Source organism: Caenorhabditis remanei, chromosome IV (assembly GCF_010183535.1).
Source record: "Caenorhabditis remanei strain PX506 chromosome IV, whole genome shotgun sequence".
In the NCBI taxonomy this organism is placed as follows: domain Eukaryota; kingdom Metazoa; phylum Nematoda; class Chromadorea; order Rhabditida; family Rhabditidae; genus Caenorhabditis; species Caenorhabditis remanei.
In genome coordinates this window covers 3,468,279-3,492,191 of record NC_071331.1, presented here as the reverse complement: position 1 = coordinate 3,492,191, position 23,913 = coordinate 3,468,279, and the positions used below count along the sequence as shown (strand labels likewise).

At 39.6% G+C, this 23,913-nt stretch overlaps 3 protein-coding genes across 3 annotated transcripts; 2 read left to right on the top strand and 1 right to left on the bottom strand.

The window, feature by feature from the left end:
• Positions 1-863: 863 nt before the first annotated feature.
• On the bottom strand, positions 864-2,028 carry GCK72_012346 (uncharacterized protein; the record flags this gene model as incomplete). Its single annotated transcript, XM_053729036.1, has 2 exons — positions 864-1,603; positions 1,653-2,028. The coding sequence occupies 2 exons, from the start codon at positions 2,026-2,028 to the stop codon at positions 864-866; spliced, it is 1,116 nt and encodes a 371-aa protein (XP_053583808.1).
• A 4,334-nt stretch (positions 2,029-6,362) lies between these two features.
• GCK72_012345 (uncharacterized protein) lies at positions 6,363-6,638 on the top strand (the record flags this gene model as incomplete). The annotated part of the gene is made up of 1 exon (XM_053729035.1): positions 6,363-6,638. The coding sequence occupies one exon, from the start codon at positions 6,363-6,365 to the stop codon at positions 6,636-6,638; it is 276 nt and encodes a 91-aa protein (XP_053583807.1).
• An 11,619-nt stretch (positions 6,639-18,257) lies between these two features.
• GCK72_012344 (uncharacterized protein) lies at positions 18,258-23,113 on the top strand (the record flags this gene model as incomplete). Its single annotated transcript, XM_053729034.1, has 9 exons — positions 18,258-18,317; positions 18,998-19,624; positions 19,677-19,853; positions 20,011-20,181; positions 21,079-21,721; positions 21,775-21,920; positions 22,076-22,384; positions 22,508-23,026; positions 23,078-23,113. The coding sequence occupies 9 exons, from the start codon at positions 18,258-18,260 to the stop codon at positions 23,111-23,113; spliced, it is 2,688 nt and encodes an 895-aa protein (XP_053583806.1).
• Positions 23,114-23,913: the final 800 nt, after the last annotated feature.

Genomic DNA, 23,913 nt, shown 5'->3' with positions numbered 1-23,913 from the left:
TGGTTTTCTGCAGACCACCGGCCGTACCGGGCGGGGGGTGGTTAAAATCAGGAATTTGACGTAAAAAAGTGATTTCTCGTCTAATTTTACGTCTAGTTACCAATTTATATAAAAAAAATATCGGGTAGAACTCGAGATAATCGAGGTGAAGCAAAAAAATCGAAAAATCAAAAAATCGAAAAATCTCTCAAAATAAAAAGTTGCCTCCATTCTATCGATTATAACTCGTTTAGAAGTATGGAATCTCAAAAAGGGGGTTCTTAATAAAAGGTAAAAAAATAAAATTCCTATCTTTTAAAAAAATAAAATCAAAATTTCATCGAGAATTCGGAAAGTTATGAATGGCTCAAGATGCGGACAAAATGTGGACATTTTTTTGTCGCTTTTTTCGCCTATTTCTGAGCATAACTCTGCTCTTTTCCACCACAGAAATATGGAATTTGGCAAAAAGCAAGAAAAAGTTATTAGCTAAGAAGCTAAAAAAAAATTATTAAAAAATATGAAGTTTGAACAGAGTTACACTGGCAAAAGTGAAAAACAAAAAATGGACACGCGCTTAAGCCCCGCCCACTTTTTTTCCCCCCGCCATACCTACTACCCATTGGGAAAGAAGGTGGTGGATCTGAATATTAGACAGTCCTGGCCTAGGATCCGTCAATTTGGCCATAGCGATATTTCGGCATAAAAATGGCGTCACTCGGACACAGTCGAAACGAGAAACGAACCGCAAAATACTACTGTAGCATTTGTTTTGACTGAGTCCGAGTTCGTGCCGAAATATCGCGATGACCGAATTGACGGATCCTAGGCCAAGAGTGTCTTTTGTTAGGATTTCGAAAATAGGCCGATCCTCCTGAAAAATGCTAACTAACCAAAGTCTTCTGCAGCTCTCTCATCGTCACCATCTCGTTCAATCCATGCTTTGCCATCCGTGTCGCCTGTCCCATACACGGATGCTTCATCACATTTGGTCGTTTCTTCAGAACCTGATCAATCGTCCGCAGACTCGCCGCAAAATCGTATCCATGCTTTTTCAGATTCTGAAGTGCATCCTCGAAAAGAATCCGCCCTTTGAATTGACGCCAGATTGCGAGCCAGTAGACACTTCTGATCTGCTCGTTGAATGAGTCCTCCATTTCTATTCTCTTCTCAGAATCCTCAATCTCAAATCTCTTTGGTGTCCATATATCCTCCTCATACTCATTGTCATCTCCATAATCGTCATTTGGATCCGTATCCAGAAGTAGTGGAATTATGGCTTGGTACTCGTCACCGATCGGGTGATCGTCTCCTTCGTCTCTAGAATCAGAAGGGGGCGGAGCTTGTGGCGACAATCTTTTGGATTTACGCCGCTTTGAACATTGCACTTTTGGTTTTGTAGCAGAAGAGATGGAGATGGATGGACGGGCGCGGAGATTTCTATAGACACCTTGAGATGGACCAGATTTTGGAGTCTTCCTAGTTTCTGAGACCTGCTTCACAACCATTTCATTATTTTCCTTATTGCTCGATTCCGATTCCGGTGTTCCAGGTGGCACTTCTAAATTCTCAATCGGCGCCGGCGTGACGTTGGTCGGTATCTGCTGAACGTCGTCATCGGAATCTGAAAAAATAAGCTTGAAATTGAAGAACAAAAAAAAACAAAAATGTACCTTCTAAATCAACAATATCCGGCTTGTCATCCGCTGTCAAATCGATATTCCAGATTACTTGCCGGACTTCCACATCTGAATCTGAGCCGTCATCTGTGCCCAAACAGATGATCGACGCATCGGAATCCACATCAGAATCATCCAAAATGATAATCGATTCCACATCTGAATCCACATCTGAATCCGATAGACAAACGACGACTGGAGAGCCGACTCGATGCTTCTTTGGTGGCGGTTCCGTTGTCTCCTCATCCGAAGACACTGAGATGTATTCACGTGGTGTCTTTGCTCGAGACGATTGCAGTCTTGGTCTCCCGGAACCGAAATCTGACATTTGAACATGACGTCTAGGTCGATGGGGGGTGGTTGGCGACATTCTGATACTGAAAATTAGAATTATTAGTCGAAAACAAAAAAGAAAAAAAAGTTTCACTCCAAAAAGAATCGAACCCGCGACCTTCAGAACCAAAAGACGGAACTTTAACCACTAGGCCACACCACCACAAAAGTAAACAAGGTGGAGGGCGGTGATAAAGGTGGTGGAAAGGTGGAGCGCGCGGGTGAGGGTATCGGCGACATCAAAGAGAGAATGGAGAAATAAAACGAGAAGAAAAGAGACAAAAATGGCGCTAGCGATTTATCAGGCGGAGATTTTTAAAAAAATTCGATTTTGAGAGAATAAAAATTTTTTTTGAAGCGGATACACTAAAATTTGCTATCAAAATAAGGTAATTATCAGAAAGGCGGAACAGCGAAAAATCGATAATTTTCAATTTTCGTCAAAATTTCTTCGTGTTTTACACAAAAAATCATTTGAGACTACTGAAAACAAAAAATCGGAAACGTAGAAAACCGCAAAGTGAAACAGCGAAAAACAAAAATGAAAAAGTGTGCAGAGACTGAAGAAAAGCGTGTTGTGCGTGAGGCATTTGCGTCGATGAGCGTCGGTGTGCGTTGGCGGTCGCGCCGCGCATATTTAGAAGTTGGTGGGTCTAGGAAAAACAATCGAAACAAAAAAGTTCCGACATTTTTTTCCGACGCACGAGAAATGCGCCTTGAGTTATTATTATTTATTTTTTTATTATTATTTATTTATTCGCAAAAACTCTATTTTTCCATCAAATTTCTTTATTTTTTCAATGAAATGTTACTTGAAAACGCAGTATTGGCAAGATTTAAATGTGATTTATACAATTTTATCGGATTTTGTGTTGAAATCGTTTGATTTTCGCCGTTTCCTTTTCCGTTTTGTTTTTTCCCATCTATTGCATGATTTTTGTTTAATTTCAGATTCAAAAAGGCCCACATCCATCCTCTGAACAATCGAGTCTCAAGGATTCTTAGTTTTTGTGTTAGTTTGTCTCGAAACTTTTGTTTCCTCTCCGCCCAGTTTTAGTTTCAGAACCGCCGATTCACTCGAATAGCCGTCGGACACTATTGGAAACTCTTAGTCAACGACAGTCTTCAAAAACGAAAGATAAGGGATTTTAGTCGTGTTAGTTGAAGAAGAAACTATTGTTTTGGAAAATAGTAAATTGTATATGGAATTGGTGAAATGGTAAAATTTAGAGAAATGAAGTGTATAATTGAATGATTTATTGACAGAAGTAAAATAACGAAAGGAATACATTAAAAAGGGGGAGACTAGATACATCCCTCACGAGATGGACTAGTAATAAAATGAAGGAAAATGTGTGAGAATTGGAATAGGGGGTAAAATAACCGGGAGAAAAATTAATGGAATTAGCAAGTTTGAGGAAGAGAAGAAAACCGGGGGAGAGTATGACATTTAACTAAAATACTAAAAACGGGTAATAGAGGAGTTAAGGAGAGTTTCGAATTTAGATGGAGGAAGGAATTGGGGAACATTAGCAGTGATAGCATTCCAAATTGGAATGGAGGATGCAAAGGAATGGAGGATGCAAAGGAAATTCTTTCATTGTTTTATTGTAGCAACACTATTAAACGACTTTCAATTTCACACCCATTGTTTCCCAGTTCCGCTAGAGCGCAGATGTAGAAACAGTTTTTTGCTGATCAGGTTATATTTTTATTTCAAATTCCGATACTTAAGACAATTCTTAGAAACTTTCATTATTGGAGGATCTGCTAAAAATCATTCTTAACGCTGCAATTCTTGTTCTCCTGGCTCAAAAGGAGCCTTGGTAGAAGATTTTTTCCACGCGGCTCTGTGGTCCTCTCGGGCAAGGTTTCTGTTCAATTCCTCGCGTTTTTCAACAATGTTTCGTGTTTTTCTTTTTTGCGATGTGTCTTTTTAAAAAACTTCAAGAATTGTCTAAAGTATCATAATCTGAAATAAAAATGGGTTGTAGAAACCGTTTTTTGCTGGTATTTCAGGTTAATATAGGTATATGAACAATGCACCATAGTCTGTCTTACTTTTCGAAATTATTTTATGAAGCCTCAAGTCATCTAATAATCAAAACTGCTCATCATAACATGCGAAACTGTAAAGATTCCTTAGCACTTTTCATAAAAACTAAGAATATTTCATGATGTTCTGAAACAGTGGGCTGTAATTGAAAATTCTGGAAAAGAAGAGTGTAAATAATATTCATATTTCTATGGCGACAGCCTAATACTTTGATCTAGTAGTGAAGTCACCCAAATTCCATTGAGTCAAAGTCCATCGAAGCCTGTCCAGGACATTTTCCTAATCCTTCTGGCCTCCACGTCTCTACAAATCATACACTTCATCTCTTTCGGCTACAGCACAGTGCCGTCTCCCATCGGCACTTTTTGACTTCTTTCTGCGTGCTGTCAAAAAAATAAAGCTTTGACAAGGATTTTCAAAAAAAAATTCGCGCGCTGCAACGCGCAAGCGCATAAGTGGAATGGGCGGAGCTTAAACTGCAAGCTTGAATAAGCGGCGCGGTTCTAATTCCAGTTGTTTTTTCCCAATTTAGAACCGCGCCGCTTGCAGGTCCTTGTCGAAACTTTATTTTTTTCACAGTACGAAGTGATAGGATTATTGCAATATCATTTATGGAACTTGGAAAATAAGCAAATTGAAACAGCTAGACACAGTAACTTTTATAAAACATCAATACCAGTATAAATAACAATTAGTGATTGGCACAGCTATCCATCGACCCACGGATTGAATTCCTCCTCACGAATGTATTCGGGCTCATTGGGTATCTGAAAATATATTTTCGTTTAGTTTTAAGAAAATGTCTCCCGTACCTCCGGAACAAAGAGATGCTCCTTCTCAATCATCAGTTGTCTCTCCTTCGACTCGTCACACTTGCACGCCGGGAACAACGGAAGGACGAATGGCTTCAAGTACTTCACAAAATGTTTTGCTTTCACCTTGTTGCTCATTCTCGAGTAACTCTCAGCAGTTTTCGGATGCTGGAAGTTCAGCATGAGCTTCTCCTCTTCCGTGATCTCCAGTTTCATCCATTTCTTCTCCTTCTCCTTCTCCAGAAGCTTCTCGAACTCCTCTCTCGTTAAATTTCTTCCCAGCCGTTGCTCCTCCATCTGCCCCCACTTCTCAATCAACTCCTTCTCCTCATCCGTAAAGTAAACGTCTCTGGCGGGACGTTTCTCTCCAGTGAGCTGCTGATAAGTCTGACAGATCAGACACAACGGATTGCCTTCAATTGGTCGTTTGGTACAATTCGAGCATCCATATCGAGGCTCGAAGTCCATTGGTTTGCAGAGGGTTTCTTCGCATAAACACTTGGATTCATAAAACTTTGAGAACAAGCAGAGATTGAGGAACTTGAAGCTGTAGTGGTGGACTTCGGGGAGTTGGAAGTTGGGGAGCTGAAAAATTGAATTAGATTTGGGGGCCGTTCATAGCAGTGCTCAACGAGATTCCGCCAGAGAGTATCCGTTTGAAATTTTTGTTCGTTTACTGGAATATACTAATTTTTTCATACATGTCAAGGTCCGAAAAGGCCCGAAAGGCCCAAAAAAGCCTGAAAGGCTCGGAAAACCCGAAAAAGCTCGGGAAGGCCTTGAGAGGCCCGGAAAGCCCGGAAAGCCCGGAAAGGCCCGGAGGCATGGAAAGACCCGGAAAAGCCCAAAAAGGCCCGAAGGCTCGGAAAAGCCCGAAAAGTCCCGGAAAAGCCTGAAGGTCAGAAAAAGTCCAAAGAAGCCTGAAAGGCCCAAAGGTCCGGAAAAGCTCGGGAAGGCCCGGAGAGGCCCGGAAAGGCCCGGAGAGGCCCGGAAAAGGTTCGATGGCCCGAATAGGCCCGGAAAGGCCCCAAAAGGGTCGATGGCCCGAAAAAACCCAAAAAAGCCTGAAAAACCCGATGGTTCGGAAAAGCCGGGCTTCAAAAAATGAACCTTTTTTTTCAATTTTTTTTTCAAATTTTCATCGGAAATTGTTGATTTTTCAGAATTTCTTCTAATTCTGAATGATGGTCGAAAATTAAGTTCAAAAGTTCAAAAAATTCGAAAAAATATGCAATTTGAATTTTGGCGCCAAGTACCCAAACTTTGACAAGTATGGTTTTTGTCAACAAAACAACAAAATCTAACACTGATATACCCGTTTTTAGGGGCTCTTTCGCTTTTAGGCACTTTTTTTTTTGGGAATTTTCCGTTCCGCCTTCCTCCTTCCGCTCAACCCTGATTCCTAGACCCCGAAATACTTACCGCTAACTTCCGGAGCCTTCTCATCGATACCGTCTCCTTGAGTCCATGTGTCACCAGTCGTGCAGCCTGTGCCATACACGGATGCTTCATCATATTAGGACGCTTCTCCAGACACCTATCAATAGTTTCCAAGCTTGCCGCAAAATCATAGTCATTCTCCATGAGGTGCTGAAGAGCGTCTTCGAACAGAATCCGCCCCTTGAATTGACGCCAGATGGCTTTCCAGTAGACAACTCGAGTCTGCTCGATGAAAAGATCCTCCATCTCGGGAGGCTCCACGTCGAAGATTCTTGGAGACCAAATCTTCTCCTCGCACTCCTTGTCGTAGTGAACACTTGGTGGTTCATGATCTTCTAAGAGTGGTTGCATAACGGTTTGATAATCCGCGCCCTCTCGGATTTTCTTGTTTGCATAAATGCTCTCTTTCACCTCTGGTTGGCTTGGAGAAGTCTTTGATATTTGAGAGCGTAGAATTCTCTGAGGAGTAGTGTCAGATGTGTCGGCGCCTTGATTCTCCTTGTTTTCAGATTCAGATTGCTCTGCTGGTCCAAGTTCGGAGATTGCTGACGCATTCGGCGATGGAATTTCAAGATGGACTTCGACTAACACATCTGGAAAATAATATATTGAAGATGAATTTGTATTTGCATTCTTGCAAACCGCGCCAAAACAGGCCGGCGCGTAACTCCCTTAAAATACGGTATTATGAGCTGAAAAATATACCAAAATGTACATCTCAGCGAGTTCTAGGTCCGCGGCAGGCTAGAATGGCTTTTTTGGTCATTTCAGTCTTTTTTGACACTTTTTGCTGGTCCGCGGAACGTTATCGGATAGCTATCCGACCCGTAGTCACGGCGGATGTAGAACTCGCCGAGATCTATATTTTGGTATATTTTTCACCCCATAATATTGCGTTTTAAGGGAGTTACGGGCCGGTCGGTTTCGGCTCAATTTGCTAGTACGTTTATTTGTAATCTCACCTCTGTCTGGCTCATCATCTGTCCTTGCGGATACGTCTGGAGTTGGTGTAGCTAGTTCATCGTCCTGACGTCCATGTTCCGAGCAGCTTCCAGATCCTGGTTGGGACTCATCTGCCGGCTTAGACCCATCTGTGGATAGTGTTGTAGGCTTGTCTTGCTGTGCTCCAGTCTCCGGTGTTTGCGGGGATGGTAAGATTGGTCGATCTTCAGATTCGGATTCCTCAACGGTCTCTGGCTCTTGCTCCAACACGACCTCCAGCATTTCTGATGGATTTTCCGCTGCTAGTTGTACTGGCACATCTCCGGATTCCTCATGACTAGATTCCGGATGCTCAATGAGCTCTGGCTTTGGCTCAGGCTCTACCTCTGGGATCAACATAGCCTCCACTACATCGTTCTTCTCATCCTCAATTACTGCGGCTACCTGCACTAACCCAGATTGAGCCGTCTCAGATTTGTACGCCAATGGTGTCGTGGGATGACTTGTTTCAGGATTTTCAGCGGGCTCTGGCTTCGGCTCAGCTTTGACTGCATCGGCTCCAACTTTCAAGTCTAAAAACCACACGTTAACTTTCTACGCTTTTCAATATTGCTTACCTTCACATGACTTGCCACCCACTCTCGAATAGGTAATTGTCTGAACATGTACCACATCGTCCGAATCTGACTCCAAGTTAGCATCAGAGTCCGAATCCAAAATGATCACGTCATCTGAATCCGAGTCGGCTTGATCCGTGTCGGAGTCCAGGCAAATCACTTCATCCGTACTTTGTCGTGCTTTTTTCGCTACGGGCTCCACTTCCTCTCCATCCGAATCCAACGTGATACACACAGGTGGTCCTGGGGGTCTTGCAGGAGGAGCACGGTGAAATCTTTGATAAATGAGTTCATTTGGTCTTGCGCTGGCCGCATTTCGAATCGATATGTCGTATCCAGGTCTCGGTGGAGCGGTGTTCATTGGAACGGCTCGTCGTAGTCCCTGACGAAAATGCGGCATTGCAGGGGGACGGTTCGGTTGCATTGGATAAACTGAAAAAATAATTATTGATTGAGGCTTAGGGTGACAGGGGAAGGCGGAGAAGGCTAGACATGGAATATTGACGGTCACAAGAGGAAAAATGATGTCAAGCAAAGGACTACGCATTGCATCGAGAGAAGCGCCAAGCGTAGTCTTGTCGCGTTTCTCGTGAGGGTGCTATCAGGCGTCAAAAAAAAAATTTCGACTGGTTTTTCGGGGGAATCACGGTTCAGTTCATCTAAACTGTGAATAAAAAATAATTAGCTTGGTGAAACAGTAATTTTAGCATATGTAGTAACTAAAAGGCTGACGGAGTCGCTGAAATATTAGCACGACACGCTTTTTACAACCGCGCTCTACCGAAACCGAAAGAAAGTGTGTGCAAAATTGAGAGACTTAGAGAAAAAGAGACATTCCTCAAGAGGATTTCGGTGGAGCGCAGTTGTTAGAAGTGTGCCAAAGTAAACAAGACAGAGGTTAAGGAAACTCGCTCTACTGGACGTCAATAATGAGCTGAGGTGGGGCATGAGAGAGATAATGAGTATTCAACGCGTAAAGCAGATATTCGGCAAAAAAGTGCAATTAATGGTCCCCAATGTTTATATTTCGAAAGCAGGTCCAAAAATTATCAGAGTTGTCAAGGCCCTGATCGGCTCGATATTTTGGCGCCAAAATTCAAAATTGAAAAATTATTTTTTCTAATTTTTCCGTTTTTTGCCGGATTTTCAAGCATTGTTCTGATTTAAACCAAAATTTGTTTTATTGTCAACAAAGCGATATTTTTTGATTCACAGCAGTGCGAGGCGTAAAATAGCAAAAACGCGCTCTGTCGCACTTTGGCACGGTGCCAAAAAAAGCTTGGCTCAGTTGCAAATTCAAATTTAACGTTTATTTGTTGTAACTTTCAACTAAAACTGCAACGGGCATGCAACGATACTGGGAAAAAAACTCAAAATTTTCTTTTTTTTGCGAAAAAAAAAAATTCAAAAAGCGGTACTTTTTTCGAAACCGGACCGTACCTTGGAAAATTTGTTGAGATCCGTACCGACTTTGAAAAATCATATTAATTGAGAGAAAATAGAAAAAAAATCCGGACCTGGCCATTTCTATTGCGCAAACGACAAGACACCGAAAAATCAATAACTGCGCAATACACTTTTTCCTGTTTCACGCCAATTTGAAGTGTTTTCTGAAATCACTTCAACCGCTCTTTCACTACTATATATTCAATATATTATATTGTAAAATCACTGACAGTAAAAAATGTAAATAAACCACAACAAAGAAAATGAGAAAATGCGCGTTTAGCGAAAAATAGGAAAAAAAGGTCATTGGGGAGAACGAGAGAACAAAAGAGAGAGTGTGAGTACACCCTGCGCGTCGATGAGCGTTGGTGTGTGTAAGGACACACAACACACAAACAGTTGCCAGATGGTGTTAAAGGCGCATCTAATTTATTGGGAAATTCGCGGAATGGTCTCGTAGTTGAAAAGATCAAATGTCGTATTTTCGAGCTTTGCAGGTCTGAAAAACTGCAAATCATGTTTTCCGTTTCGAGACAATTTTGTTCTGACTTTTAGGGCGCGGACCCCAAGTCAGATGAGTTTGGCGAGAACAGGAAAGAGGGAGAGAGACATTATGAATAACTTTATTAGACTTACAGTACCGCCCAAAAGGTTATTTATCAACGTTGACTGTTTTCAGTTGAAAATGGCCAACTTTGAGTGTGTGTCATGATAATACTAATTCTCCCACAAATAAAATTTTGTATAAACCATACAGAACAAAGATAGATCTTCATTTTTGTAGTCGACAACTTTTTTGTACGAGCACTCCCTAGAGAGTTATGGTCATTTTAAGACAATAGCTCAGGAATCACGCCATTCTGCACTGAAATTGGTCGATTTGAGGGATAAATTACTTTGTTGATACGTAACTTGCCAGAGAGTGCTCGTACAAAAAAGTTGTCGACTACAAAAATAAAGATCTATCTTTGTTCTGTATGGTTTATACAAAATTTTCTTTGTGTGAGAATCTGTATTATCATGACACACTCTCAAAGTTGGCCATTTTCAACTGAAAACAGCCAGAGTTGATAACCTTTTGGGCGGTACTGTAACTAACCAAAAGAGTTTTTCCTTTTATCCTTCAACGATTCCTTATTCTTGTCCATAAACGACATCGACGGGGAGGACATCTCAGACGGCGGGTTGGCAGGGAAGTGGTGACGGCTTCTTGAAGCAAGAGTGAAGTTTCCCATTAATTCCATTTCCTTAAATGCAGAAAGATGTGAGGCAGATGGTCATCGAAAGGTCAGATCGTCATAGGCCAAGGTCACGTTCATTCGGTAGACTGATGGTAGTTGGAGTTGACCGGAGGAGAGGTTGGAAGGTTGCGTAGAATTGGAAAATGAATTGTTCGTCAAAAGTTGTAGTCTAGTGGAAACGACTGTTATTTGTAAGAGCTCGTGTGGCTTTGGTGATTTAGCTAAGTCGTGAATTAAAACCTATTAATTCCGCGACACATTTCAAACAAATTATTAGCACGGTGCGCTTCTTACAACCGCGCTCTACCGAAACAGATACAAATTGTGTGCCAAATTGAGAGACTCAGAGAAAGTGAGAGGGCATTTCGGTGGAGCGCAGTTGTTAGAACTGTGCCGAGCTAATAGATGCGCCCTTAACATGGAGGTCTTTGCTGATGCATTTTCACACTGACACTGACTATTGGTCAGACAAAAGGTAGCATGCCAAGCTCGATCGCTAAAACGGTGGTCTACAATTTTCCAGTTCAATTTTCAAACCAGCGAGCTTTAATTGGATTACAGTGAAACTTTCACAGAACGAAAAGAAAAATATGGAGATGTGATTTCCAAAGTTTAATAAGAATCGAAGTGGTTTTAGCAGTTTTATGATCATCTGGGACGCGGGCCTCCAAATCCCAAAAAAAGCTGATGTAAGATTTGTATGAGAAACAAATCACTTGCCTGAAGTCTGAACTGAACATTGGCACTATGAGAAACAAGAAGTGAAGTTATTGAAACAGAAACTAGATACGGTAGTTGTAATCATGTTATTTGCATTATTTTTTAAATGGAAAATATGTTTGTGTGTCAACACTGCGAACGGGATTTTGGTTAATTGATATAATAAAATAGGAGCTGAATTATGATAATTAGTGAGTACCTGAAACATGAATCTTTTCTGGTTAAACTTTGTGTAAGTTTGAGATGAATCCTTGCATCAATTTTAACAGTTTGCTGATAGTGAGAAGTTCATAGCCTTGTCAAAACAGAGATTATTTGAAAACAGTTGAACACAGGAAAGCAACTAAAAACCAGACTTGTCACGGGCCGGTCAGGAAAAATCTCGGCCCGGCCCGGCCCGGTCGAGAAAAATCTCGGCCCGGCCCGGCCCGGCCCGCTCGGCTCGTTTTGAAACATTTTGAGTTTTTGAATTTTTTTTCGGAATTTTTTGAAATTTTCTGAAAAATGTGTATATGTATGATAATTTAAGCATTTTTACTCTATTTTTTCTAAAAATTTCAAATAAAATTTGGTAAAAACGGGTTCCATTTTTGAATCCGGGCAGACCGGGCCAAGAGAAATTTCGGCCCGGCCCGGCCCGATTTTTGACAAGTCTGCTAAAAACAATTTATTCACGTCTTGAAAAGCAAACAATGAATATATTCAATGTGAACACGCAATTGAATCACACAAAAAACGGATGTACCAAAAGTGGCAATGAAAAACTGGAACTGAAAACAAGTGTGAGTGAGGTCTACGTCGTTTACCCAACAGGGAGCATTCAACCATTTATTATTTGAATAAATTAAGAAACATTGTAAAAATCAAATACATAAGATTCGATTAATGGCTTTTCGACGAAACGCATCTTTCTAACATTTATCTGTAACCGTAATTTTTCCAACTATGACGTCTTTTTGTTAATTCATTTTCTGCGAATCATTAATTCAATATTGAAAGAGCGTTTTATATTCATTAGCTACTGCAACAAGTAAATTCTGGCTGTATAAGTATAATTGATTTCCAATCGAAACTGTACTTTTAATAAAATCGAGTATGTTTCAAAACAGGTGTTTTACATTTTTATAAAACGTGGTCCAGTGATTATACAACGAAAAATTATTTTAAGATAGAAGGTGGATCAAAAATCGACAGCAATGTACAACAACGGCACGGAAATTGATTCATTTAACATCCAAACACTTTTTCGATCTTCAGTCATTTTTCTTCGCAATTTTATTTAATTCTTTCAAATTGTATTATAAAAAAGTACTTTGTTTTACATTTTTGAATTTGATGACTGCTTATTACGATTTATTCTTAAAAAGGTTAATTGTAGCGAAAAACTTGACACTAACGCAAACAAATTGATCATAAGCTTACTGTAACAGAACCTTTCTTTAATTTTAAGAAAAGTTGGGGGGGGGGGTATTTGAGTTTAGAACTCGGAAGAATAGAACTGCGACAAAATAAAACTGTGAAAATATAGAACAGACAAAAATAGAACTGTTACAAACTGGAACAGTGAAAGTTAGAACTGCTACAAAACAGAACTCAACAAAATAGAACTCTAGTTCGAATGGAGCGCGTTTGCATTATTTTCTTTTTAGAAGAATCAGAACGACTTTTTTTCAACTTGAACAATTATTCTATGAAAAAAATGAATTTATTTGAGAAAAGTCAAAAATAAATTGAATTTTTGCAAAAAAATGCAAACGCGCTCCATTCGAACTAGAGTTCTATTTTGTAACAGTTCTGTTTTGTAGCAGTTCCATTTTTTTGTAGTTCCACTTTGTTCAGTTCTATTTTTTCCTGTTCTATATTTTCACAGTTTTATTTTGTCACAGTTCTATTCTTCCGAGTTCTAAACTCAAATACCCCCAAAGTTGGAATTCCTTGGAAAGAAACGTTTTCAGTTCAAAACTATCAGCGTAAACTTGACTTTACAATCGATGGAACGTCAAAAGTTTGATGATTAGTGGTTTATCAAATCATTGAAACAGTGATTATTTTGATAACAAAATTAATATCAGGAAAAAATATCATGTTTCAACTAGTAAAAAGACAGAGTTATTAATTGATCGAAAAATTGATGAAACTGAACTTCAAATTGGAAAAAAAACCATGAGCATCTAAATTTTCGACTTCCCTACTTAATTTTGTCATCTGTTTTGTTTTACACTGATATTTTTGTGTCAAAAATAAATTCTTCGATATTTACCCGTTATTTCCATCGGATAACTTTCTTCTGAAACGCAAAAAGCAGGTGAGGTTTTAGTAGAATTTAGAAGAGCCCCAGTACTAACAGTGTGTATTTCTAGAAAAGATATCCACATATGTACTCAAATTAAAAACACCCGGTGTATCTTAATGTAAACGAAGAAACCATGAAACCGTCAATATTTTTTACCGTAATCCATTATTCTGTGTCTTCCCTCTCACTTCTCATCGTCTTCTTTCTCCCATTTTCATCGTGTATTGCCTTCGAAAGTTTACCCCAGATTTCAAAAATTTCATTCGGTTATCTTACAAGATTTGAATAAATTCAGCAAAAACTAGGAACCTTTTCGATTTATCAAAACCGTTTGAAACAGTGAACAGGTTCAAACCAGCAACGAAGATTCAGTTCAAACAACACGATCTTGGCACAGTGCCAAGAGGTGTGTTGGTCGTCCTAAAAAAATTTATGTACATGTACACAAACACACACATATATATATTCTCTGGTCTACGAAAAAGAGAGAGAGAGAGGGCCCAAGAAAAAGAGACACTGTCCTCCCGTCCTGCTCCTTCACACAGTCGCCATTCCGACCTCTCACCTCAAATTTCGAAAATGTTTTGATTTTTTGCCATTTTCTCCGAAACCAGGATTTTTTTGCTTTGATTAGCTTGAAAATACATCAAAACTAGAAACTGACACTGTAAGAGTCGAGAAGTGAAGATGATGAAACAGAAGTGATTTACCGGAGTCACGCATTATTTTTTACAAGGAATATGTTTCAAGTGTGTGCTAAAGGGTTGTTGTTGGGAAACAGTTGAACACAGGAAAGCAACTAAAAGCAATTCATTCGCGTCTTGAAAACCGAAGAATGAGCATATTCGAGGCGAATACACAATTGAACCATGAACAATATTGGGTCATTAAAACATCTTATATTCAACAAAAATCAGAAACATTAAAAAAATGGGAAAGGGCAAAACGGTCGACCGATTGTTCTCATGAATTTCTGTCCCGGTTTTTTTGTGTCTCTTTCGTTAAATGCCTTCTCGACTAACCTCGTCTAGTTAACATACATCTGTAACCGCAAATATTTGAAGGATAGTTTTTCAGGGTTTAAGCGGCATGAACAAATTGAATGAACGGTTGTATTGCAGAGGAGTCTATTTTTGAATATACGGAAAACAGAAGGTGTTCCAGGGACATGAATGACGGAAAGAATTTTGTTTCTGTGCATTTAGTCATAAAATACTTTTTTTCAAAACACAAATTAACGCTTTGTTGGTTGTTTTAATTCACAATGATTATCAAAAACTTATTGTTAGCTTGTTTCCGTGAATTTCTGTTTTAATGTTTTGAAAACACTTCTTCTTTCACTACCAAACCATTACTGTGATATCGGTACATAATGTGCTAAAAAAGATTTCGTAAAAGCAAATCTGTTTTTTAACAATAGATATGTAAAATATGTTATTTCATGTCATTATCCCACAACTGTTGTTTAAGATTCTACTGTTTCTGTGAACGCCTGAAGATGTATTGAGTTTCGGGTTTACAATGAGACCTTCCACCTTCTTAAAAACTTTACTATAAAAAATAGGAGTTAGAAATTTAAAATCTATTATGAGAATGTCTGCTTTTCAGAAAACTACATTCAAGAATATGAAGGAACAGTGAAAATTTTAAACAAAAATCACTGTTTTTCTATAACAGTAAAAATCTAACAAAAATCTAACAGTTACTCTCAAAACAATTTGCTAGACAATTATTCAAAAAATCTTGCAACTTTAATTTTTCCCCTGTTACAAAACCTAGACAACATAAAATAGTTAAATGGTTTCTGATCCTAGGTTCGGGTTTCCTTTGGTAAATAAATTGCTGTTTGTAGAATCTAACTGTATCATTGTAGTCTATCAAAACCGTATGTTAATAGTTACAAATTCAGAATAAAATCGAATATGTTTCAAAATGGGTGTTTAGAATGATAATGAGCAGAGGTCTAGTACTGCGTTTCCTGAATCTAGTCCTTTTGAAATCGAAAAAATGTATGTGACTCTCATCGTATAGGGACACATGATTATTCCGCTTTTTTCCTTTTAAATCATACAAAACAGTTAAGTTTTTAATATGTTACACTTTTCGAGGTTTAATTGAAAAACAGTTATTTTTTCTCTTTGAATGATTTTAGAGTTTCTGTAATAAGTTTTACTGTTATCCTATCAGGTATTACGTTTAATGCTAGAATTTAAATTGCAAATGTCATTTTTTCGCGATGAAACAGTAATTCTCATTGCTTGTTACCACCAATTATGTACCTATCTGTATGTTTTGTAACAGAAAAGAGGTCATCACTGATAAGCAACTGTCTGTGGGCGCTAAGTAAACGTGTTTGTCGTGTCGTGGATCATTGAATTGGTGGTGAATTCAAGCTTTTAGTTTGAAATGACAATACTTTGAAAATTGAATAACGGCTATTTGATTATTTTTAACCAGCCTGGCTGCCGTGCCTACGGCGCTTCATCCGGCTGCCCTCTCCTCATTTACTTGTTCATCTTCTCAGAAATGTGTCCGCGTGGTCCAGTGGTCCAAGGCGGCTGTCTCTGCGCAAAGAAAAAAAAAAAAAAATTCGATTTTGGCCCCGGCCGTCTTTCTTTCTCATTTCTCAAAATTTGCGGACATTGGGACAGATGGACAAACCCCACATGCGTTTTATATATAAGAATGATGGGGTTTACGAAACAGATTTCTTTTTAGTTACGGTTTTTTTAAAAGTCACAGTTTCAGTTTTTACATTTCAAAAATGAAAATATTTTATACGTTAATTATACTTATAAAATAAGACATTACATAATTTTTCCCACAGTTCATTATTCTGCGCCTTCCCTGTAACTTCTCACCGCTCACATACACGGAGTGCTCCTTTTCCATTTTCATCTCGTATTGCCTTTGAAAGTCCACTACAACGTTTTCAATGATTTCATTAGGTTATCTTACACATACTTGTCAAATCACGGGCCGGGCCCGCTGAAAATTTCAGGGCCCGGGCCGGCCCGCAGGGCCCGCAGAAAAAAATTATTTTTGAAAAATAGAATTGAAAGTCTTGGAAATTAAATTTTTTCTTCGGTTTATACTAAATCGAGGTCGGAAGATTCGATAAGACTACTTTCAGAAGCCTCCAGCAAGTTCTTGATCCTGATTCTGATCATCGGCTGATTATCACAGAGACTTTGAGAAGCTCAAAGTTTATAGTGACAAAATAACTTATTCTGACAATTTTAGTTTTCACTTGTTGTCATTTTATAATTTATAATCAATAATATGTTTGCCATGAAGTAGTAAACGAAAAAACAATGGGAAAACGACTAAAAAAATTTTTTTTTAATATTTTGACGGGCCGGGCCGGGCCGGGCTGGGCCGGGCCGGAAGATTTTTTTAGCGGGCCCGGCCCGTGACAAGTATGATCTTACAAAATTTGAGTTCATTTCCGTTTTCTTCAACAAAAATTAGAGATTTCTTCAGTAGCTACGTAACCATTTTCTGACAACCTTTCTGGTTTATCAAAACCGTTTGAAACAGTAAATAGGTTCAGAATATTAAACCCGGAGAATTACCCCAACACAATCTTGGCAAATTGCCAAGAGGTGTGTCGGTCGTCCTAGAAAGAAATTTTATGTACATGTAGACACACACACACATTCTCTGGTAAAAGACAGATTGAAAAAGAGAGAGAGAGGGTCCAAGAGAAAGAGACGGTGAACGGTGTCCTCCCTTTCTGCTCTTTCACACTGTCTTCTTACGACCACTCACCTAAAATCGATGAGCTGAGTCGTTTTTCTAAATTTCTTATCTGGTTTTCCTCCTGCGTAGTTCTAAAGTTATCAGAAGTTTTCTGAAAGCATACATTTTTTTACTGTATCGCTGAAGTTTTAAAGAAAAACCAATAATTTTGAAATTTTAATGATCCAGTCTATTTTTTTCAGAAAAATCATAATCAAGGTCTTTTCATAATCAAGATTTTAGTAACTCTATTAGAATTTAATATGTATTCAAAACATTACATTTTTGTGATGCGGACTTTCTCAATTTACCGCACACTTTTTCCGCCAAAACTGAATTCCATTTTTGATTCAATTTTTGGCTTAACGAATAACATTTTCCAGTCTTTTCGTATAAAAATGCTAAAAAACTACCATTTTTCTGCAAAATCCAGCTCAAAATTATCTGAAAAAAGGCGCGACAAAACAGTGCCGCATTGTTGCCAAAGTGGGAGAAGCTTTTTAATCTTCTTAAACTTTTCCCACAGATAAGATCTTAATCATTATAACTCTTTTCTATTAGGCGCTGAAACATTCACTTTATGCGGAAACCCCCCGGCACTATCTCTTCTCTCCATCTTGGCACGATGCCAACCTTCGTGTGTGTTCTAAAAAGTCACTGCCCCCTCCTGAGAGGGGTGACGCGCTGGGCGCAACACACCTCTCACATAAAACTGTTTGACAGACCGGTGGTGCCTTGGACGGTTAGACAGTGTGTGATGTAATAGAGACGGTCAGAGAAAAAAGGAGGTATGGTTGTCTGTCTCTCCCGCCAACCCCATTCTTATCTTACAATTAGTTTCTCTTCTTTTTTTTAATGTACATATGTTTTGCCGTCTATTTCTCTCTTACGGTTTTTTTCTTTCTAATTGATTTCTTTTTTCAGAACTTACGTATCTCCACCAACTCATTGAAGAAAAATGTCGCAAAACAAGATGATGCAATACACCACGAAAAATGGAAAATTGAGAATTCGCACTGTAAGCTTTTTGAAAATTTTCAAATCTTTGTAACTTTCTGGAAACAAACATAAGGCATTACGATTTAGGCCAAAAGGTGATACCTAATTCCAAACTTTAACCTTATTTTTCTCGAATACCAGACCTCGAGGGTAAAAATTGAATAGATATTTGGAATCGATGTTTTCTTTGCTTTCCAACGATATACAGTACCACATATTAGGTTTTGCCTTTTTCAGTTGAAAACGCCCAACTTTGTGAGTGTGGTATAACTAGTAAAACTAGTGTTCTACAAAATAAGTTTTTATGGATCGAACAGATCAAAAATAAAGTTCTATTTTTGTAGTTGGCAACTTTTTTGTACGGACGTTCCCTAGCAAGTTACATATCTTCAAAATCTCAAATCGGCCCATTTCAGTGCAAAATAGTGCTATTTTAAACTGTCGTTTTGAAATGACCACAACTCTCCAGAGAGTGTCCGTACAAAAAAGTTGTCAACTACAAAATTGGAGCCCTACTTTTGATCTGTACGATCCATTAAAAATCTACTTGATGGGACAATCAATATTACCATGAGATACTCTCAAAGTTGGACAATTTCAATTGAATAGGCAAAACTTAATATAGTTTTGAGTGGAACTGTAGGTCACGACCAATATATAACTCCAAACAGTCTCCATTCAATCATTTGCCAATTTCAGATCCCAAACAGTAAGGAGAAGAGCACCTTGTCCGCGGTACTCAAAGATGCCGTCAATGAATACACCCCCATTGTAGAAGGATTCCTCCACGCCAAACTCGTCGGCGAGCGACCAGCTGGAGTTCGAGAAAAAGTTTTGGCTTTCCGCAAAAAGCAGAAAGCAAGACTCATAGATGAGACGGAAAAGAAAAGCGGAGTCATCGTAAGGGAGGACATCGGCACCGGAGGATGGATCCTTGAGATGACGGGAAGGATCTATTTGCAATCAGAAGCCAAGGAGAGATCAGAAATGGAAGGCGAAAATTGTCACCACCTCTATAATGGAATCAAATTGGGAGGAGACAAGGAGCAGATTTGCATGTCGGTCTGGAGAACGGAGACCGTCGGAAAGTACATCCGTCGGTCCTGCCAGCCGACATGCGAGCTCCGTCACCTATTCGGCTCCGAGCTTCATTTGATTGTTGTAGCTCGGAAACCAATGAAGAGAGGGGACGAGGTGACGCTGGCATTGGAATCCGATTGTGTCGATTTCAAAGAGCAATTGAAATGTATTCACCACAGATGGAATCCGGAAGACTGCCCATTGGAGAAGCAGAGATTATTGAGAAAGGCGCACAAAGAGAGTCCGGTAAGAGAATTAAACAATTTTTTGTTGTTGTTATTACTGATTTTCCTTTTAGGCTGCTTACACAACTGTCGTTACCTTAACGGATTCGGGGGATGAGATGGAAAACATCGAACCGATCGCTCCTAGGTTGGCCGGATTTGCAGGATCGTCATCATCCGATTCTTCTACTCGTCCATTGGCGGCTCCACAGTCTGGAGCGGTTCTCCAAGGACTTCGTGAAAATGAGGAAGTGAGCATTTGCTGTTTTAAAAATTTTAGTGAAAAAGTGCAAAAATTCGAATCCGGGCCGGGTCGCAACGTTTTTGGACCGGAATTCTGGATTCTAGGGGCCCGTAGAAAATGAAAATTTTCAGAGAATCGAAAAAATTTAAAAAAAAGTTTTTCAGAAACTTCCCGTCGCTCAAGTACCAACGACTTCCCCCAAACTTGTCGATCCTCCAATAATTTGCATCCACCCTCTCCCCCTCCGTGATCCAATTGCCACGTCCCCCCCAGCGCCACGTCTGAATTTTCCCCTGCCATCCTTCAACTTCAACCCATTGCCATCCACATCTGCAGTGAGTTTTTTTTTTGAATGATGAAAAAATCAATAAAAATTAGGAAACCAGAAAATCAAAGTTGAACTCATAGCACCTGCTTTTGAGATATTTTAGAAACAGCAGTTATTAGTTGAAAATGGCCAACTTTTGTGAGGATTTTCAAAAAAAAGTTCTCGGGCTGAAATGCGAGTGCGTGCAGGGAGTTGTGGGCGGAGCTTAAACTCCATGCGATGTAATTTCAGCTGATTTTTAACGTGTTTCCGTTGATTAAACGTGAAAATTTTGCAAACATACTGCAAAAGTCGTTGAAAACATCGATTAAAACACGAGTTTATCTAAAAATTCAATGTTGCTCGTTTAAAAATCAGCTAGAATTTCACTCTTACAGTTTAAGCTCCGCCTACAACTCCCTGCAGCACTGGCGATTCAGCCCACGAAATATTTTTTCGAAAATCCTCACAAAAATTGGCCATTTTCAACTAATAACTGCAGTTTCTAAAATATCTCAAAAGCAGGTGCAATGAGTTTAGATTTGATCTTTGGGTTACCCCTTACAGTTTAGGCTCCGCCTACAAACTCTCTGCCGCACTTGCGATTTAGCCCTCGAATTTTTTTTGCAAATCCCTCTTCGGAACTTTATTTTCTTACAGTAGCGTTACATTTTTATAGTTTACCACCTTTTTGTATGGGTTCATCTTGAGGAGTTCATGATGTAACTCTTCTGACAAAAAAGTTGTCAACAAGAAACATGAAGATTTGCTCTTTGATCTACAAAAACAGTGTAAGTTTGTTATTGTGAGATGATTAGTGAGACCGTGGCACACTCACATACTGCATCTACAACATTCCTAATTCTCATGAAAATGAGATATTTTAAACCAATTCTATAGAAAACTCAAACCCTACTTTTTCCAGAATCACTCATCACCTCCAAAACTCCGCAACGACTACTCGGAGGGAGCACAAACCATCCTCCGTCCGCACTTCACCATCCCACCAGCCCATCATCAGGAGATCATCTCGAATATCAAAAACAATCCGAGAGTCTCTAAACAACCATTTTCATGTAATCTCTTATTGAAAGAGAATGTTGGGAAGGATGAGTTGCTGTTCGAAATGACTGGTCAATTCAAAAAACGGAGTGAAGAGAACGCCGAAAGGAGTAAACGACATCATATCGTAATCGATGGAATGCCCCTCAGTCTGGAGACGTGGCAACAGGACACCCTCGCAAAAAATATGAAGAGATCGTGCCAACCAAATTGCCGTCTCACATATTTTTATGAAGAGGAGCTCCACATCTTTGTCACCAGCAATGAGGCCATCACAAAGAACAGCATGGTCACTCTCCCAGTGGAGCCGGACTTCTGGGAGTCGGATGAGAAATTCTGCCCCGAACATGTGTTCCAGAAGAAGAAGTGTTCCGTCGAGGATCAATGGATGCAGAGGATGACGTCAGTAGCACCAGTTCCGGAGACGCCACTGGAAAAGGCTCCGCTTGATAAGCCGGATTCTGAAGATAGTGATCAAGCCGAGATCGATGATCCCGTTGAAAATGGTAATGACAAAAAATTTGTACAAAAGTTTAATACAAAAAAGTAGTTCATTTAGATGATGCCCCACAGGGAGCCAGATCGCCAAGAGCAGTGAATGATGTTGCCTCCTCATCATCTACTGGTTCCACAGTCATTGCTCCACCAACTAGAAGACGTCTGCGATTTGCTGGAAATGGACGAGCAGGAAATGGACGACTCCAGGTAACTATTTGTGAACTTCAAAAATTATGGCAATCGCACTATCTGAGACAAAAAGAAGTTGTCTTTTACTATGCTGGTAAAACAGAAAGTTTTAAAATGTAACAAGAACAATTTTAGATCTGAAAGTTCCCAAATTTTCTTATTTCAATTTTCAGAATGTCGATCCAGAGCCAGCACCAGAACCGATGGGTGCTCCAGAAGCAGCAGCTCATGAACCTGAGGAGGCTGCAGCTCCAGTAGCTGCTGTTCCAGCCACTGCCAGTCCTGCAACACTTGCTCCATCAACTAGAAGACGCCTTCAACCTGCTTCAAACGGTCACCCTGATATGAGAATCGGACAATCAGCAGCTCTCGATCTCACGGAGCCAGTGCAAGTTGACGTTCCAGCTACACTTGCTCCACCGACCAGAATGCTCTATCGAGTCGCCAAGAAGTCAAGAGGAGTTCCTGTAGCCAGTGTCCAGGTAAGTATTTATGCACTTCATGCCTACAATTACCGGACTATCAGTGATGTCCCTAGAGATTGACTTCTACAATGATGACGAAACCGAAAATTTTAATAATAATTAACCCATCCCTATTTTCAGAACACACGATCTGGAAACTCTTCTGCTGTCACGTCGCGAAGAACCGATTGTCGCAGTGATAGAGATGCTAGACGTGTAGCAGCTCCACTAGCCGGAAGGAAGAATAGAAGAGCCCAACGTCTGGAACAAGCAGCGTATGCACGTAGTTGCAAACGAGAGAATAATGATGCTGGAGCAGCCGCCAATGTGGATCCAGCTCCTGCGCCTCCAGCAGCTCCTACGGCTCCAGCAGTCGTCGATTCCTCGACCACTCGACGGAGACGTGCGAGTCAAGCGTTGTCCCCGGTGGCTCCAGTTTCGACGCGTCGCCGTGCGGCATCTCCTTTGGCTCCGGCAACTCCTCGCCCTGCTCGTCCAGCTGTTCCGCGACGATCGGCTCCAGCTCCATCCGCTCCCCCTGCAGTCCCTGCACCAGTTCCTACTCCAAGAGCAAGAGAAGTCTCTGTGGCCCGACAGGAGCTAATTGCACTCATCGGACAATCAATGCATCCCACTCGAGCAGCGGTCAAACAGCTAAGGGTAAATTCTTTCTTTTTTGGGTCAAACTAGTATTAAAATCCAATTTTTCAGGACAAAAATTCAAATCAAGGTCATGGCAAGAAATAACTGTTTTTTAAAATTTAAATCTTTTATTGAATCCTTGCTCCGATGTTTAACTTTAATTATTTCTTTGTTTTCTCAACGTTTTTTCTAAATAAATAAGTTGCGTTGTAAAAAGTATCTTTTGGTTTTTCAGAAATCGACGTTTTTTTTTAAATCATCACCGGTTTCAGTCAGCTACTATATATAGAACACATTTTTCTACAGAGTTGATAAATTCGACAGAGTTGATAAAATAAAAAAACCTCCACTTTTTTCTGAAATCATAATTGAGACCGTCAGCTCATCTACGCATACTAGGTGTATTTAATATATTCCACTCGGGCTCCTCGTTGTCCCTTCTTTTCGCTGCTATTCTCTTCAAGAAATCGCTTAACTGACATCATTATATCCCTTGACCAAAATTTCCATTTTCCCGAAAACTAAAAATCCGTGACCTTTCATGCCCACATTCCAAAAAGATGGTAGTATTATTACGCGATCATTTTTCACTACATATAAAAAAAAATTATTTACCTGTTTCACTTTCCTGATATGTGTGAATTTTACAAAAAATAACAATAGGAAATCAATTTTTTCTTTGCAATGTTTTCCTGTAATCAGAGAACCTTTGTTTTCTTCATTTTTTCAATAAATTTCCTTTTCTTTCAATAAAAATGGTGTTTTTGAACCAAATAAATAATTGATGTTTGATATTTTATTTCCATACAAATCATGTTTTGAATAATCGGAGGTTCTAAGAATATTCTGATAGCAATTACATGAAACATCCATTCATAATAAATTATGCGGTTTCACAAAAAAGA